This window comes from Nilaparvata lugens, chromosome 3, assembly GCF_014356525.2.
Source record: "Nilaparvata lugens isolate BPH chromosome 3, ASM1435652v1, whole genome shotgun sequence".
NCBI lineage: Eukaryota > Metazoa > Arthropoda > Insecta > Hemiptera > Delphacidae > Nilaparvata > Nilaparvata lugens.
In genome coordinates, this window is record NC_052506.1 from 73,645,236 (window position 1) to 73,665,053 (window position 19,818).

The 19,818-nt window shown below is 35.5% G+C and overlaps 1 protein-coding gene across 1 annotated transcript in view; it reads left to right on the forward strand.

The window, feature by feature from the left end:
• The first annotated feature begins 8,150 nt into the window (after window positions 1–8,150).
• LOC111046891 overlaps window positions 8,151–19,818 on the forward strand; it is a 44,708-nt gene continuing 33,040 nt past the window's right edge. Inside the window, exon 1 of the mRNA XM_022332535.2 lies at window positions 8,151–8,620. Within this exon, the coding sequence (XP_022188227.2) occupies window positions 8,434–8,620 (187 nt within the window). The 5' untranslated portion in view covers window positions 8,151–8,433. The remainder of the gene's footprint in view (window positions 8,621–19,818) is intronic.

Below are 19,818 nucleotides of genomic sequence, written 5' to 3' on the forward strand. Positions count from 1 at the left end.
TACTGATTGTAAGCAGCTGATAAATCATTTATATGGCATACAGTCTGCAATGGCAATATCAAACCACCGTTCAGACCAGAGATACGCACCAAATCAACATAACTCAAAATTTAATCAGTATAACAGCCAAAATTATGAACTGGTATCATATGATCGCTACCGATCTGCTCCTCAATTTGAACGCCGCTATGAGCACAGGCAAAATGGTAACTGGAATAATGAAAAATTTCAAAATCGCACAACCAACCACTATGCCCAGCAGAGCAATCGTAAGAATCACTATGATGGCCGTGATCGATTAAACCCACATAATAATCACACACAAAACAATTACAACAGAAATTATAAACCGCCACCTCAACAAGTAAGTACAAATTATACATTAGCACATGCAATAGGAATGAATCAACAAAAAACCCGGAACCCAACACCCAACGACCCGCCACCAGATATACAGAAAACTACAGCTAATAAACCAGGACTATATGATACACCCGATATAACAAGCACAAGCTCAAATGAAACAAACCAAGAAAATCAAGATATTTCAACATCATACACCACCTTTAGAAATGATTTACCGGAAATAGTATTAGAAGAACCGAAGCCAATACAAGACAGCCTACTACAAAAAACCGCCGCCAAACATGCAATTAAAGCCAGCCGCAAACATCAACCCATTTTAAGTATATTGTTTCCCGCCGAAGACACATCACCGCAGGAAGAGCAGCCCGCACATCAAGAGACCGCCACCGCACCCACGCATCATTTGACCCCACAGCAGACCAAGGCCCGGAGACGGAGGCGCCCGAGAACACCCAGCCGACATCAGGACGAGGAGGACGGCATTCGGGAGAAGAGGAACATGCATCGCAAGGCCCGGAGGCGGAAGAAGCGAAAGAAACGGAGGAACCACGCGCGCGCATACAGGCCGCATGCACGGTTCAAACGCCCGAAGAGGACACCGGACCGGCACCGAGGAAGACAGGAGCGGACCGACGGCGTGCATCCGCGGCACATACGCTTCAAGAGGGCAAACCAGCGATGTGACCAGCAAAATGGACCAAATGAATGGATTAAAAATGGAGCTGCTCATGAAACAAATATGGAATCATGCCTGGATAATAAGGAAATGGATTACTTGTGGAGATTGATGGACAGAAAGTGGTTGATAAAATCAAGAGAAATAAGGAATTATATTAAGAAAGTAAAAGTATCTGGATATTATATGATGAGAGATAATACTATTAAAAAGATGATAAATGTTTTGTTATGGTGTTTAATGTTTGTAATAATGGCCGTGATATTAATAAAATACTGTGTTGTAGATATGAGGGAAAATATTGTATTGTTGGTATTGAAAGAATCTAGTATTGATAATTGGAAATTTAATATTATAAAAGTGTTTATTGTCTTGAGCCTACTAATTTATAATGAACCGAAATCAAGAGTATTAAATGAAAATGAAAGGAATGATGAGTTAAGAGTGCAGGATGAATCGGAAAAGAACAGATTAAAAGAAATTATTATTAAAGGAACAAGGAGTTATTTGAAAGAATACACGAGATACATGGGCTTTAAATTTGAGAAGGAAAAAATTATCAATTAGGACAGCCTCACCAACAGATAGCAGATAACCTAACCGGCCTAAATCATGTCAACAAACAGAATGCAAGAAGATGCAAGTAAATCACAACATTTCTACATGCAATATCACAGAATTTGAAATAAATATGATAAGAAATCAAGGAAAACATTATTATCAAACCGATTACTAACCTTCCTTAATAAATTTAATCTTGGCATAGGACCGCATGGCAACAATCCAGTGTTTTAATTCCTTCCAGCCGTTAGAAGCCTGCAATAAGAAAAAGAATAATTTTTAAATGTGTAATTAAATTAGCTACATCCACTAAAAAAGGACACAAGCGGGGATAGTATATTTAAAATTTGTAAATTACCTTTAAAGAGAAAAAAATGCAGCAGTTAGGTTAATTATGAAATTCGACAGCAAATTCTGTAGAATCAGTGACCAGCTGGGCAAGGCCACCTGAATCAAATATGTAATGTCTGCAAACATATGATTATAAAAAAAAAGTATGGTTACCCCGAAAATTGTTATTTATCATTGTTATTTATTATTGTTATTTATCATATTTATTAATGTCGGTATATTTATTTATATGTTTTATATTTATTACTTTTAATTATGCCACATTTGTTACCTGAAAAGACTTAAAGTGAATACAAGCTACCAAAAAACCAAAGAGCCATTAGCAAAGGAAAAGTATTGTACCTGATGTATAAAAAAATTATTTATATTAAGACCTAAGAAATACTATAAGATATAAGCCCAGAAGTTTTGTGAATCGAAATTATTGTCTAAAAGGAATCATTTATGAGAATTATGAAATGTGTGTAGTTAGGTTGGCAGCCCTGCAAGCGGCGAATTTAAAAATTACTATGTTTTAAGTGTTGTCAGGAGGAGTGCGTTTAGAAGTTTATATTTATGATATTTTATGTGTGTTGAGGAGGAGAATTTGTTATTGTATTTGATAAAGGTATAAAGGAGATGCAGCAAATATGTCTGCGAACTGTGATAGAAGTATGAGAGTATAATTTATAAATAAAGTATAGTGTATATCGATGTATTGAAGGGTGGGTTTTCATTAAAAACATTGTGATTCTCAAATATTTTGAATTCAAACCCAGGGGCGCGTGTAAAGTATTAAATCTGGGTAGATAAAAAGCCCTAACAGAAACAGTAATAGGTCTGAAAATAAAGTAACTGGCTAATATCGCCAAATAGATAATAACTAAGATTAGATAGCATCAGCTTGTTCTGGCTAAATGGTACAAAAACCTAAAAAGGATTTGAAGGAATTTTATTGCTCATAAATAGATTATTATATAAAATATTTGAAGATTGAGGTTATGTACATGTATTCACGGATCGGTGACCTAGAGATCGATCAAACCGAGGAACGTAGAATCTGACCAAAACCCCTTGGCAGAGCTTTATTGCAATCAGATGGTGTGCAATGTGAAAAAACACCTGTCCACGTGGCTAATTATTAGGTAGCATGGAATTAATATTAATGTATAGAATATTAGCTAGCATGTAAAGAGCATAAATAAAAAACCAAATAAAAATAATTTAATGTATTCAGGAAATAAGAGGTACCAGGCGCATTAATACCGAATAAAATTTGCATGCACCAATAGTAAAACGGCAGTTAATAGGCGGCAATTGTAGGCCAATTCAAAAATATTATATATATTTCTATAAATGTTCGAAATCTATGTTGAATTGTTATATAGTCTATGTTATCGATATGGCTCGAAAGCGAAGAAATTATTAATCATACAATCTAAGCAATATTTGGCATTTTTTGTAAGATCTACTTGAACCTAAATGGCGGATGACTAAGATATTTAAATTTTATGCTAATTTGAAAGTCGGAAATAGGATCTGTAAAAATTGAGAAAGGAGAACCAGCACTCGCCAGCCAAATGCCACCATAAGAGGACCCCAAATATTTTAGAGCGTAGTACCTTACTAATGATTTTGTAAAAGTTAAAGTTAAATTGAATTATTAAATTTCTTAAAAGACTTCGTGATGCTATTGTGAAGCAGAAGTCATTTTCATTTTTAATTAAATTTATAACCCCTTGGAAGAGACAATTCCGGCTACCATATTCCCGGACCACATGGAGTTGGATCGACATCGGCGGCTTACAAGAAGATTTTCGACACGTGAGTGATTAATATTGAATTAGTGATGGGTGCCCTAGTGCTTCGAATTAATCTGATGATCAAAGCTAGCTCGCCGAAAGGGTTTTATTATAAATTAAGAAATTAATAAGAGTAATACTTGCGCAAGTAAAATTAGTATTAAAGGTATTTATTTGAAAGAAAAATATAGATCAATATTTCAGAAATTTCTATTAAATCAAAGAAGTACAAAATCTAGGCTATCAAAACATATGCATATGATATTTAATTTTTTGCAATATAATTTGCGATAGTTTGTTATAGCTCTAATTCACTAGATGAATGGCTCTACCTATTCCGTCAGGTGCCGAATCTTGCACCCTGAGATAAACATATATATATTCGATACAAAGAAATCTACTAAGTACTAGAGATTTTAATATATATATATTTGGATTATTAGTGGCTAATTTATCAAGCTGATATTAAAGCACATATTTTTAATTGAATTGTCCAAGTCGACAAGTATTAGCAAGCGCATATCGCAGCTACATGCAAAAGAATGCATATGATTTTAAGATAAAGGCACATGGTAATGATTCGTGCCATAAATCTAGAATATAAAGTTAGCCTGTGATATTTTATTGATTTCAATTATTGTTCTATTTTTATATTATATTTTTTATCGCTCTTTATATATTTCTTGCCTCGATTTATTTTTTGCATTATTTGTGTAATATATGTATGAAACGTTCATGGTGTGCAATTTATTTTTTTATTCCTCAACACTATAGTATAAGTATCATTTTATATATATTTATTATTTATTGAATTACAAGAGTTATAGGAGAAGCCCATATCTAGGCCTATCAAGATTTTTTAAGACTGAATACTATTAGAAAACCACGACCTAATTATATCAAATCTCATGCTTTACCGACTGATGCCAAGCAGGAGGCTAATCGTTATTTAAATATAAAGAATAACGTGACAGGTGGTTGACCTGGATGAGCTTGAGGTTAGGTTGGTTGACCTGGATGACCTTGAGGTTAGGGTGGTTGACCTAGATGACCTTGAGGTGGGTGTGGTCGACCTGGATGACCTTGAGGTTGGGGGTGGTTGACCTGGATGACCTTGAGGTTGGGGGTGGTTGACCTGGATGACCTTGAGGTGAAGGAGGAGTCTGGTGCACTTGTGCACCAGACTCCTCCTTTTTATACTACTTGCAATATTTGCACAGTTTTAATATAGAATTGGCCATTTTTCTGTGTATTTGAATATGGGCTAAAATACACTAAAGGAGGAATTTTTTTTCATCAAATTTCAGTTATGATACATGATTTTGAACCGCCTTGACGAGCTGAGAAGAATGAACTGTAGTACGAGGAGATCTTATCATTCTGTCAAAAGTTATACGTGTTTAAAGTTTTGATCCTTGACGTATCCTTATGACTACCCCCCACTAGGAAATACTGAAATGAAATGTTTCTAACGGGTGATTCTCATAGAAAATAACCCCCGTGAGATGATTTCAGCCGAAATATGTATTTTTTTGTTAGGAAGGCCTTGAAAAGGTATTATAATGAAAAAATTGTATTTTGGCTGTAGGACATGATTTTCTATTTTTGGGTGTATTCCCCCTCCCCCCACTACTAAATTCGAAAATTCCCAAGGAATCCTATTCAGAATGAATTGTTTTTTCACGTGATGTGTGGTTTTTATCTACACTAGAGAAATATCCAAATTGTATAGGGTAGAAGTCGTAGGTTTGCATAATTTTGAAAACCCCTTAAAAATACGCCTTTTTGAAAATTTGTAGCTCCGGAGCCAGAAGTACTAGAATCCTGCGCGACCATTCAATTCATTGGAAATTTTATTATCTTTAATTTTGTTAAGAATGATTTTTCTCCAAAAATTCGAAGTTTTCGAGATTAAATGGAAAAATTAAAAGAAGTCCGAAATTTCAGGGGTTTTTGGGGTTTTGGGGGTAAAGCCGCCCTCTGGCGTGTCAGCAAATTTCAGATTCGAATTCAGCGCCCCAAAATACATATAGAACCGTCGAGAAAAATTCTTTCAGGGCTGTTTCCTGGAAAACGACCATTTGACTGGACTATAAAGAAGCATAGTTAGTTGTTAGCGTTAGCATAGTACACTGTAATTATTTTCCCCTTCCATGATGTATGAAGAAAAAGACCTACGAATTATATAAATAGTTCTGGCAGTCAAAACTACGAATTATAAAGGTCGAAGATATGACAGCGCTATATCCTTACTACGAATTATCGAGGCGTACAAAATACATTGTTTTACTACGAATTATAGAGGTTTTTTCAAGGGACCGAGCTTCCACTACGAATTATAGAAGTCCGAATTATAGGAGCTCTACTGTAGGTAGTGCTTTTAATCATTTTTAGTGTTTTTAATAATTTGAAAAAGTTTGTTGTTTTTTAAAAGAAGTACCAGTAAGGTGATTTATTAATTTTATTTTTTGAAGGGTACCGTACTAATCTTTTCATTTCTCTTAATTTTTAATGTATAAGAATCAATTAGTCTATATTATATTTTGTACTCATGGTTTTAGTGTTGAAAACTTGAAAATGAATTTTAAAAATCCGAAAGTGCTCGCCATACGAGAGTAGCCTACTAGTTTTTAATAACTATTATTAAAAAATTAGACTGTAGTGTCGTCAAAAATAGTTCAAAACCGATTATATTTTGTAATTATGACTGAAGAAAGTTCATTACCTATCGTTCTTTTATCTATCTCAGTCTAGGTATAATTTTCTGAATAGGAAGGTTTCTTAGAAATTCTATATTTCCATTTATTTTTCATACGGTATTTGGCAAATTGCCTCTAGGGCACCTGGCCACCCTCGACTTAGCCTCTTGACCTACATTTGTGCCTGGAGCTTCACCCATCTCTGACCACTTGGGTTTTTATTTTCTCCCCTCCGAAACTGCCCCGATGGGGCAGATCCCGTGGGTTTGAAGGCAAGGTAACTCCTGGAGTTGCCTTGTGGTTTATTTTAGTCGCCTCCTACGACAAGCATGGATACTGTGGGTGAATTCTGGTTTTCAATACATTCTTGAGTATGATGATCGACTCCTAATAAATAAAGCTCCCCTAACCCACAGGGGGCAGACTATGTGTAACTGTTGATAGGCCTGTGCTGATGAATATCTATTACGCACACATTCAGAGTCTCCTATCATATGGAATTATGCTTTGGGCTAATAGTGTTAAAGCCAATTCAATCTTTGTCCTTCAGAAGAAGGCTATTAGAATCATATCATGTAATTATATATTGCCTTTCAATGCTCATTGTAGACCTTATTTCATAGAACTTGGATTGCTGACATTGCCATCACTGTATGTTTTTAATATTCTATGTTATATACAAAATAATTTGGATAAATATGATACAAACCAACACCATAATTTAAATACACGAAATAGACATAGACTTAAAATTCCACAATATAGCATTCCAAATCTCAGAGAAACGGCACTTCTTGTCAATAAAATTATATAACTCCACACCAGACAAATTAAAGTTACTAGCATTCACTCAATTTAAGAAAAAAATAAATATTTATTAGTTAATGAATGTTTGTGCACAGTAAATGATTTCTTTTCTATAAACTGGGTACCATTTATCTTATGATATAATGAGTAACTTGTGATCTATGCTTTACATGAGTTGTTAATTTTATTTTTGTATTTTTAAGACTGACTAATGAATAATAGTGATTTAAAAAAGATGTATTTTGACAAAGTCGATGTATTTTTTGTAAATATTGAATGACTAATAAAATTCTATTCTATTCTTCTATGCTTCCTATGTACCTACCATAGACTAAGTAAACATTAGAGTGTGGTAATACATCATTTTGACAGGAATAAAACTATTCAAATTTTTCAAAACATAATTTGTACCGTAATATTAATATATGCGTGTATAGACATTCTGTAGGTGCCTATTGTAATTACGAAGCCGGTTTCCATACAAGAATAGTATATAGATAGTGGATAGTATATAATACTGTATATTATAGCTATATACTATCCTTGGTTTCCTCTCCTTGCTGGGCACAGGGCAAGTCAGTGGACGACTGGGCTTCAGGCATGCATCAGGGATCAGGCTGGAATTTATCCTAAAGCGCTTGACTTGAGTTTCGAGAAGCCAGGTTTGTTCCTCCCCCTCTTCTAGATGACTGTTGAAAGCTTCCCCCACTACACCTGCACATCCTTCCACCTTCCACTGATGGTGTCGACCTTGAATGCGCCTCATGTTTGGATGGCGAGGGGCGGCGCACTCTGAGGGGTGTTCAGGGCAGGCGCCACGGTTGAAGCACCTGTGGACTGTGGAATCCGACAGGTCGCGTACCAGTCGCTCAGGTTTGTTTCGTTCAAGTCGCAGACGCAGTTCGCTTCGCAGTTCAGTTTTCAATTGGCGGTTGTCGGTTGTCGTAGTGTTGTTGCTTCAGTTGTCCGTTTATCTATGTTTACCTAACCGTCAGAATTAAACAGTCAAACACGTGCTGTCAACTGTGCAGAAAACTAAAGATCTTGACTTTTGAATATCAGTGTGTCGGATTTGTTTGTTTTTTCGGAAATGTGAGGTCGTTTTTACTGTTGTAAAAGCCAGTGGTTACCTATTTTCAAAGTTTGTTGCCTTTGGTCGTTGCTCACAAGCAGCTAACCCGCTGATCCAGCAATGTGCTGGTGGTTATTGGCGGCGGTTTTGACCCTGACAACGGCGTCGGCGTCCGCCCAGGCCTCCGCCGAGGAATGCTACTCATCAGCCGGATTGTTTGGTGCAATTCTCGCCACCCTCATCATAACTCTGGCTCTTGTAGCTGCTTCTTTTCTTGCCTGGAGGATTTACAACCGGACTAGAAAAGGTAATTATCCTCTAATTGTTATTGTTCCAACACATTTTAGTACCGGTATGCATGATATACATTTTACGTTAGCGGCACTCAGTCACTCAGGCTGTTTTGTGCTGTAGCTCAAGTTGTCAGAAACTGGGCAGTAGCTCACTTTTTAATTTTAAAATAGCTAAATTAGCAAGCAAGCTCCCATTATTTATATTTTACTTTAATTTTAGAAATACACATACAGTTACTGTAGTTACATAAAGGTATTCAAGCTGGTAGCCTGATATGAAGAGCGAAAAGGCGGAATATGTTGTGCAACTATTTATTTTATTTATTAGATAGAGCGAACAATACATACAAAAGTCAGAAGAGATTAAAGCCATATTAAATAAAAAATACAGTACAGTATTCGTATTTGTATTTGTAATATAGTATCGTATGTGTATTATACTCACTCGGGGTAGCAATGTAGCATACAAACCAGGTCACTGACTGACCGTTTTTATCAAAACACCGGAAGTTCTATGTTGTTAGAGGGTTGCTATATAGTTATTACCACCTGACGCGCTGACTGAAGGTGAAGCGCTAAACTTGCCGCTTGCCGGCTAGAATGTTACCTATATATTATTATAACTTAAAATTGTGAAAATTTAATATAACTTTTTTCTATTCTGCAATAAAGACCTACCTATAAGTTAAATTTTTAAGATAATAGTGATATACTATTCTTCTACACTAAAATAATAATTAGTTTCTAAGATACACAGGAATAGAATTCGACTACTGGTTCCTCAGTTTGTTTCATATTATTTTCGTGCACTTACACCATAATTTTCTGTTTTCGTTACTGTAAATTGAGATGAGTTGATCATAGGGGTTGAATATCGTACAAAAGTCACAGGTATTTGTGATTTGTGACCACACCTCTTGGAATCCAATATATTTTCAGACAGACCATTGTGATTTTGAACGGAACTGTATTGTATATTCTTGAATAGACTGAAGCAGGTAGGTAGACTAGACGAAGTCAACAATAGCTGGTCAATAGACGAGTGGGAAGATAACATTCTTGACTGAAATGCCAGTATTGTTCTCATTACTAGCCGGAGTCACCAGAGTTCTATTTCAACCTATAGGTGCCACTTCCAATTAGCCAGCAGATCAATGTAGTAGGCCTAACTAGCAATAATTATTGTGAATGAAACTTGTATGAAGGATTCATAGGTGTAGATGGGGGTATGAGAATTCAAGCTAAAAACTACACAATTATAGGTTTAGGCTAGGCTTTTCTTTTCCAATACTTTCAACAACAAATTTGTAGGTGTAGGTCTGCATTCAAAGGTTCGGATCCTTCAAGTCAGATGTTACATGATCAACTTGTATCCTATTGTTTAAAAGAGTTTGATTGTCAGGAGATGGAAAAAAACTATTGTTGCATCACTGTAATTATGTAAATACAGTAGGCGGGTAGGCTTAGCAGAGGAACGCCTGCGCTAGCTTGTAAATAAGGTGTCACATTTAAAAGTAAATTCCTTCCTATTAGTAGTGTATTATAATAATTAAGGTAAGCAGCTATTACACTTCGCAGTTCGCATATTGTTTCCTATTATCACGGCAGACTTTCTCCAAATAAGGCGTTGGTTGTTTTTATCACGATCAGTTTGTTTTTGTTATCGTTGTAACATATTTAGAAGTGGAATGTATATGAGTGTGAAGTTCAATAATTATACATGTAAAGTCCAATAAGTATGTTGTCTAATGTAATTCATTCATTTCATTCTAAGCAAGTTCGGATTTGGAAGGTGGAGCAAGATTGAGGAATGCGGATTTTATGAATGAGATTTGCAATAAATGAGAACAAGAATTTATAAATACAATAACTACATCGAAATCAGTGAGGTCGATGAAATTGGTATATTTTGATATACATTTATATCAATCGTGAAATTCAGAAAGGGGATGCGTTTTGAAAGATTATTACCTCTGTCTATTCATTGATTTCTTCACAATTTTAGCACTCATAAAATACCAGCTATTGCAGCATTATCACAATACCATGTAGATCTGACGTATTGTAAACATTATGGTCTCGTATCACTGACCATTGATAATGATGCAGAGACAGAGGTGACAGCGTGTTCTGGCGAGTGGCGAGTGGCGAGTGCACGTGAAAGTAGCGAGTGACTCGCAACAGCAACAGGTTGCGGGCGCATTCCTGCTAGCGACATAGCAGCACTAGAGCCGATTTGTTTTTCTCGCGCTGATAATAATTGATAGCGAGCGAACAGTACGCGGTACGCGGCCTGGGTGCGGTCCCTCTGCCTAGCCGAAGGCGACCTGAAATGTCTTCAAGGCATTCGCCATGTCAAGAACCGGCTTCATTCAGGTCAGGCGACACATGTGTGCTGTGTGTTGGTAGCCGTGACTGCTAGAGCTGCTTCAATGCTTTTCTGTTTGTTACTCTCCACTTCTTTTAGCAACATATTTCTTATACATAGCAAGAATTTTCACTTTTTAAGTCACAGTCGCCTGATTCATAAAATAGTTCTGTGGAAAGTGAAATAAGGGCGTGGTATTTCCAGTGATATTGTCGAGCTCCTTAATTATGAGGGAGACTCTTGAAAGTGGTACTGTAGAGATCTGGATGCTACTGGATAAAATTATAAGTGGAGCAAAATGTTGTCTTGATGCTTATCGTTTCAAACATGAAATCAAATTTATTACCAAGCAAATTGAAACATTGAATTATACAGGGTTACCCCTCCAAAACCCCATAATTTATAAGAACTTTTATTCAGCCTTTTCAACCTATTTGAAAATACCTTTGATGAGTTACACCAACCGGGTACGACGACACCTTGCTGAAAATGAGTAACTGTATTACTTATTATTTGAAAATGTTGAATGGAAGCTTTTCCTCAATTAGGAACTAGATACTAGAGAATAATGAATGTTATGCCTAACTTTGCTGTATCATGAACATCCATAAAACTGTCTGTCAACTCCACGTAGCAGAACTTGACAAACGTGGAAAACTCACACTCACACTTGAATTAAGCCTTGTCTATAACCCCTGATTCACATTAGAGCAAATAATTTAAAATTGACGTATCTAGCAAGAATGCTTTCCTGTGGTGAAATTTACAAGTTACGAATTATATCATCGTAACAGGCGCAAAAATTCCTTGTTGAACCATTCAAGAACGCACCTTGCACATTGTTTCTGAAATAGAGAATATAAAAAAGAGTACTGTGTATATTATTATTCTGCTACTTGAGGCTAATACGCTAGCCCAATCTTTCTATTGGCCTCGTATCGGAGAAGTACTTGAGAGTTTGCCAAAAAACTTAGTATGACAGGCTGAACGCGTCCAAATTGTAGCTCAAGAATACAATAGTTGAATTCTGAAGGGTATCTGAAGCAATAACATTAAGTTTTCAGGTCTCAACTTGAGTAGAAGGCTAAGTAAAAAGCTAAATTGTATTTATTAGCTAATCACATAAAATAGTAGGAGCTATTTTATTAGCTCAGAATAGTAGGAGCTAGAGTGTTGTCACTTATATAGTGTCTCCGTGAAATTAATAAAATTTGGATTGTAGAAGAACTTCGTAGGATTGCAAGAAATAAGAATAAATTGGCTGGTTATATTGATGTGCAATAACTATGTCAGTACTGTTTATCAATGTCGGAAGACTATTAACCGTCCAATCTCTCAATTCTCATTAGGGTTAGAAAATTTCATGGAGATTTCAATTCAATTGAAAATTTAGTTCTTAGAACTTGTAGGGTTTTTGCAGAGGTAACACTGCACCATCTGCACCCCTGGTTTTTGAACATTGTATCACTCATCTGTGAGAAATCTCCAGTTCTCTTCTAGATTCACAGTGGCTTACTCTCATCTTGCCATGTTTTTCTAAGCTGTATACTGGCTTCAAAATTATAGTAGTTGGAATCCACGAATCACATAATACAATCAATCTCATGCTATTTTCTTATTTCATGGAAGGTAATTTAATATTTTCTCCATTTTTCAATTTTAACTTGAATTTGAGTTGATATACTTGACATTATTGGCTAAATAATCTACATTCAACCCATCAATCCTGAACAGTGAGATGGCTAGGTAAACAAAATACTGATTAGGATTGCTATGATACAATCACGGGAATGTGTATTGAAATATTTAGTACATAATCTTCGAAATCATCCCAGAATCGTCACACTCGAATCTGGAACCAATAAAAATGCTCATTAGAGAAGAGGTGAAATACATCAACGTGAGTTCCAGTTCATTGAAAATTGCCTTTGATCCAAGATTACAAAGTAATTGTGAAATGAAGCGATCAACTTTCTCAAGTAATCTTCGTACAACTTCTAGAATTCGAGATCATTACGATTTGTTGGTTTAAATAGCAAAAGTAGAAGTAGTAAATTGTGATTTAATGGACAGTTGACAAGTTTATTAAGTTAATTGAACTACATGTGTGCAATCTTTCATGCCTGTACATTGTTTGAAAGTACATGCGACCTTTTACTGGAATTCACTTTCATTCTGACATGAAGTTGGCTACATACGTTGTCTGCAGCAAATTGTCAACTACAGATAGTTTTAGTTGAGTCAACTTCTCATTCACATTTTTCCAACTTCTAGGGACAGCTCCACTTTATACTATTTGCTAGAATGTTTTATACTGAAGGCTTGCTTCACTATTAATCGTATTGTTCACTCGTGAACGTATCAATGAGGTGTTTTTTTAACTAGTTTCTTATGAAATTCAAAATTCGAGATAACTTGAAACTTGTTATTCGCAGAAGGTAACGTTATGTAAAAGTTTCTGCGCCAGCCTGAGTCACTGTTGGCCTTCTGTTCTCTTACATATTTACGTCTGCTATTTCCTAATTGAGATGTAGTGGTGCTGGTTGCTGGTGAAAGATGATTCCAAGTCATTCAACTTTCAAGGCGGTCACTCTGTGAGAGCCATTACTCTGACGAGACGTAACTCCTTAAAAGTCGAAGCCTGATCGACTGGAATTATTATACTTGTACAACTCCACCTGTGTCTCAGTGCAGAGAGTGGGTCGTGTATGTACGTCGTGCTACTGATTCTTCCTCAACGATAATTTATGTATCTGGAAACAATGAACCGATCCATTACAAATCGACAATTCCAATTCTGTACTCAATACTCATCTCTCCAGCTTCGTCTATCTATCTATTGTATATATGAGCATCGTCTATGTGGTGGCTGTGCACCACGCTTTTGAAAGCTTTTTACTGGTGACATTTTTCAAAGTAATTCGATTTCGATGCTATCAAGTTACCTAAATGGAACGAATATCTAAGCAAAAAATTGTTTATCATTTTTACTTTTTGATAAATGCATTACTCGTTAAAATCCTTTCAAATTATTAGCATAGCATATGATTAATTTTTATAACTATTGATGGAAAAAGAAAATTATACCATGTCAAAGGATAAAGTTTTTCCCCCGCAAAGGAATTATTATAATTCAGGATCAGTCTCTCTTTAATATGATGGAGGGAAAGGGGGAGGACTCACCACAATTCTACCTAGGGAGTAAGCGAATCTATAATCTGACCCTTTTCAGTGCAAACTCTTGAAAAGTGATGTATCTAATCATTCGGTTGTTTATTGGTTCAATTTAGCATCATAAGCTGCGTAGAAACTTGGGCGCCACGAGCACGCGCATTTCACTTTTCATCAGCTATATCTTTACCTTACTGTATCTGTACAAATACAGATATAATCAGCTAATGAGAAGTGTAAAGCGTGCGTTCGTGGCGCTCAAGTCTGTACGCTGCTATAGACGAACCAAATTAGACAATCTGTGGTTTTAGCAAATTAAATTTGCCTAGAAAAAGTAGAAGGAAAAAGAAATGTGATTCAGAAAGAAAAGTAGTTTTATTATTGACTTTGATTTGACTTGTAGAGATGAGATGGTGAACTTGCAGTGATAGGGGATGCGAATGTTTTAGTGAAGTGAATAGTGAGAGTGAGACACGGAAGTGATGAGTGAGTGGCCGGATGGTCGGAAAGAGACCTGGCTGGGCCGAGCCCACTCGTGGTTGGGCACAAGCGGCTGCCGAGCCCACTTGTCGCTAGGCATGTGGCTGCCAAGCCGGTCTTGCCATGTAAACAACCTGCCTTGTGGAGTCCACAGTCATCATCGGACATTGGGCCCGGCTCGGCACATAACCTCAATACCTGCCAGCTCAGGATCCTAGTTTTCCTACTTTTACACACGTAACCAACCAGCCAAGCACTGGAGAAACACTAGAAAACACGTTCGACCACTTCTCTTTGATATATGGATTATTTCCACCTTTATGGCACATACCGATAAATGAGCTGATGTTGATGGTTCCCACGGTTCAGCTCTCAAAAATTATGATTTTAATGCTGTATGATGTCGATTTGAAAAAATATATTATATATACTTTAACTGTGAATTCGATACTGTGATCGAAACAGTAACGAGAACTGATAGGAAGCTTCAAGCTGATACTAGCCTTCAGTTAATTGTTTTCAACAAAAAACTCTGAAGCACTCTAAATAATTGTCTGCTTGACCTGAAAAAGTAACTAGCTAATTGCTGTATGATTGTTTGGATGAATGTTCAACGTCCTACATCCTTGAGAATAAATTCTCATCACCCAGTCTTCTCCAAACAGTTTAAACTAGAATTTTTGAATAGTTGGGCTAAGCAACTGTGCATGATATAGTCTGAAGACGTAAACAGTACCAAAACATTTGGATAGTGTAGTGTTCAGTATAAGTATAGTGTATAGTGTATCTTGTTAAAGTTTACTGAGGTAAGTTACTAGGATAAGTAGTAGTAAAATTACTGGGGCTGTAGTCTGAACTGTTCTAACATTTCAAATAAAAAAAAATCGTGAGACAAGTATGGAATGATTTGTGACTTCAACAGCAATCGGCAATCCGAACTAGTTTCAAAGGAAATGAAAAATCTTTTATTTTGTGGCCAAGGTTAATGAAGATTGATTTACGACCGGACACAGCCCAATAATGATTGAGTCAGGTTGTTACTAGTTTCAAGTAACCGACTTGAAAAGCACGACTTGATAATCTACCAGTTGTTTGACATGGTGAAAGAAATAGCTCTTATTCATCTCTGTCGATTGTCGCAACAAGTCTAATTGTTCTCGGTACTTATTAATAGTTTTTATCTGCACATTTCGGCGAAGACCTTGCAGGTTATCTCTGCTCCATTTAGATAAGACTATTTTCCAAGATTCTTTTATGTACACTCTTTTCATCATTATATTCAAGAAAGTTGTCTTATGAACTTTCATTTTAATTTAGATATTAAACCATTATCCTATTCTACTATTCTACTATTGTATTTATGATAGCACTACAAGCACTACAAGCCATTTTCACAATTTCATACTCATGTCCTTAAATATTATTATTATTTATTGTCTTATGAACTTTCATTTTAATTTAGATATTAAACCATTATCCTATTCTACTATTCTACTATTGTATTTATGATAGCACTACAAGCACTACAAGCCATTTTCACAATTTCATACTCATGTCCTTGGAAAAAAGTAATAAAAATACTTGAAAGCACCTATAAAGTTCTGAAGATACATTTCTACTTACAGGTTTCTTAAAGAATATTGATTATAGATCATTTGGAATGGTTAAAAAAAGGATCTAAACCTATGCATCTTCTGGGAGTAGTTCAAAGATTAAAGGTATTCGACTTTTTATTCGACTGAGCTATCAGAATCGGAATTTGTAATCTTATAATAAAACTACTATTGCCACCACTTCTCTGTTTAGGCATGTCTAGTTTTGAGGTTCCGAAATGGAAAATGATTATTTTGTTAGCTTTATTATCAAATAAAATAATGGAGTTAACATTAAGAGGTCTCTATGATTTACGAAAGAGAGAAATTTGCGCAAGAGAATTCACGTAAAGAGCATATGGAAGCTATAATGCCGCCTCTACAGTCTACATGAATCTTGTGCCAAATGAGCTACAGCCAACACCGGTAAGGTGGCATTCGATCTCCAGGGACCCAATCTCTCCTCATTCCTATCCTGTTCTACACAAATGTTGTGCTGAACTCTTCCTACTTTTAACCACATTCTTTCGGCAGTTTTTACTCTAAGAACACAACGTTCAGTTTGAGTTTTGAAGCAACAAAACGCAGTTTGTTGTAAAGAACCCAGAAGGAGAAAAAAATTACAGCTTTTGTAAACAAAAGAGCTCAGAAAGTCTGAGAATATTAAAACTCAAGTGCTGCCATGCTGCTTAGTATATCATACTACACTCTCTGATCCACTCTCAAAGTTTATTATTCACTCTCTTCATGGTTGAGAAGATGTGGAGGATCAAATGAAGCCAACTATTACGAAGTCATCTTCATCTATCCCCTGCTAGTTTTTTCCCGATGTTTTGATTATGTATTTCATAAGAGTTATCATAAGAGTAGGAGTAAGAGTTTCATAAGAGTAATCATTAGTAATAGATACAATGAATGAATGACAATATTATTGGGGAAAAGGGCTGATTATTGTTTGTGTAGGATGTAGGGTGAACATTTCCATTAATCCCTGCTCCAATTTATTTGTAGGTTTTGATATCTGATTGAAATATACTATAAATCTTTCATACTGCTAGTTTCGATCTGTGAGTGTTCACAAAAATGCCTTGAAGTTCACCCGACTATTAGTCTATTTTAGGTGTTCATTGCATGCTTGTAATCACAATCTCCATTGAATCATCATAAAAACCACATCACACACCCACCGTCTTCATAGTGGCTGTCATCCAAAACTTGATCCACTTTACTGAACTATCAAAAACTGAATCTTTCGGGAAGAGTGAATACGGCAATTCGCCATTGCAATTCAAATGCAGCACAATAAATTTCGTAATAATTTTATTCATCAATGGATGGCAGGATGCCAAAAGCAAATCTCAGTCCAAATGCTGGTTCACGAATGAAGTTCCTTATTGAATAACTGGCCTTGAAAGTGAAGACATTTTTATTGCATCGTATAAATTCCAAGCGCTAGGTGTGTTCGCATAATGAATGCGTTCTTCTCTTGTTACAACTCTTGACAATAAGAACAGCTTATCTGATTGTTTACAAATCAAAGCAAAGTGTTTTGTGTGACAACGTCACTCACTCATTCAATAAAAATCAAACTTAATTTGTTTTCGGAAATTGAAATGTCGTTTCGGAAGTGTATTGGATAGTTTCGAATGACAGGTACGGTAGTTGTGTGCTGCGACTAACGAAAACTTGACATTATACGTACTTATCAAAATATAATATATAGTGCAAACGAGTATTCTAGCTCCATATACTACTGCATTTATCTGTAAATTTAATTACTTTAATGTAATTTCTCGCGAATGTAGTATCTATTCAACGACAACGTGGAATACATATTAAAATTCTTATTAAGTAGAATTCCTCTTGATGACATAGACAATTTACTATCGGTAATAGTACGGTAGTCTACAATAGTTCAAACGTTTTTATACTTTCGTTTGATGAAGAGCTCCCATGATAATACAGGTTCAGATGGCTTTATTCCTTTTGTTATGTTAGTGTGTATAAATCAATTTTGTTCATTTTAAATTTGCCGCCACTTGCATATTAATGATTTATTGGGCTCTTGATCTTGCGTGTGTGGCATTGAAAGTAAAAATCATTACAAGGCTTCACAAATGTTGATATTACATGTTGTATTGTATTAATACAGTATATTGTTGGGCACATGATCCATCTCCTCAATATTATTGTTGTTTCTTCACAGAAAAAGTAAATTTCTTGATTTTTTCCATCCATACTTGCTTTGCTGCCTGGGAGATAATAATTTGTTTTTACTACAGGATAATTCAGTGCGTGGAATGTTAATTATTCAACTGTGGAAAGAAAGTTCAAGACCGTTTACGGTTGAAGATTTTATATTCATAAAATAACTTGCATGGAAAATTAATAATAGTTAAATCCCAAGTAGCTGGCAAATGTAGAAGTTAGTCAAAATACAGAATGCATAAAGGCCTTCCTCAAATTAAGAATTCCGTCTTCCTCATAGTCATGGCATTAGCTTTCTAATTCTTACAAAACTGTACTAAATTTACTCATCTTTCGAGGAGGAAGAGTCGTCTATTGGTTGTAATTAGAGCGCAGAAAATTGAGATTCTATTTATAATTAGACATGAGGTATCTAAATAATATATTGGAATTGGAATAACTGTTATTTGCCATATTCGAAAGCAAACCGACTGTAATAATATTTGCCATGCAAGGAAGGCTACCGTATCAAGTTGCATTCCCACACATCAGTACAGTGTCATATACTATTAGTGTCCGTTTCAGTTAAAATATAATATCCATGAATTTTAATGAGATTATTCATTCTTGCTTGGCCGGGCTGAGTTGGCTCCATTAGAACTCATGGCAATATATTTATTTTCACTGTACCTGAAACGTTCACTGATACTGATATGTAGGTATTTATCAATCTAACTTAATACTGATATTTCCTGCATTTCCTGCAAATACAGTTTGTAGGTTAACTTGGCGAGATCCAGTCAAAATCTTGTTGGCCTTTTTTCAGTAAAATTCCATTAAAAATATCATCATAAATTTCAAAAGTTTTTAATAAACTATAGATAAATATAGACACCAAAGATAGGATATTTTTCACAGAATATTTATGACACCTTGTAAATATGATAGATGACATGTTGCTAGTAGGCCTATTCACAAGTTGTAAAGCTTTTTTCGCTGCGTCATTCACTAATGGAATCCATAATTATAAATTCCTGAATCTTGTTGACGCTTTAACTCTAGGTAAACGAGAAAACTTTCTCTATGAAATGTTTGTCTATCCATTAGAAACCAAAAGAAAGTGACCTATGAGTTGGCAGTTGAATTATTTATGAAAAAACAGCATAGTTGATATTAATTATATAGATATATTCATCGTTTCAACCAAAAATATACTGATTTGAATGGTAGACTATCCATTTTATGCGATATAAATCTTCGTATTATTCATTCATTTATTGGATTCCTAGTACTTGAGAGGTTCATGATTACCTACAAAGATTACACCCACAGGGAAACCCGTATTCATTTATTTAATGATTTGATTTGATATGACTTGTATTATGGGGATATATCTTTACAGGTGAATCCACTT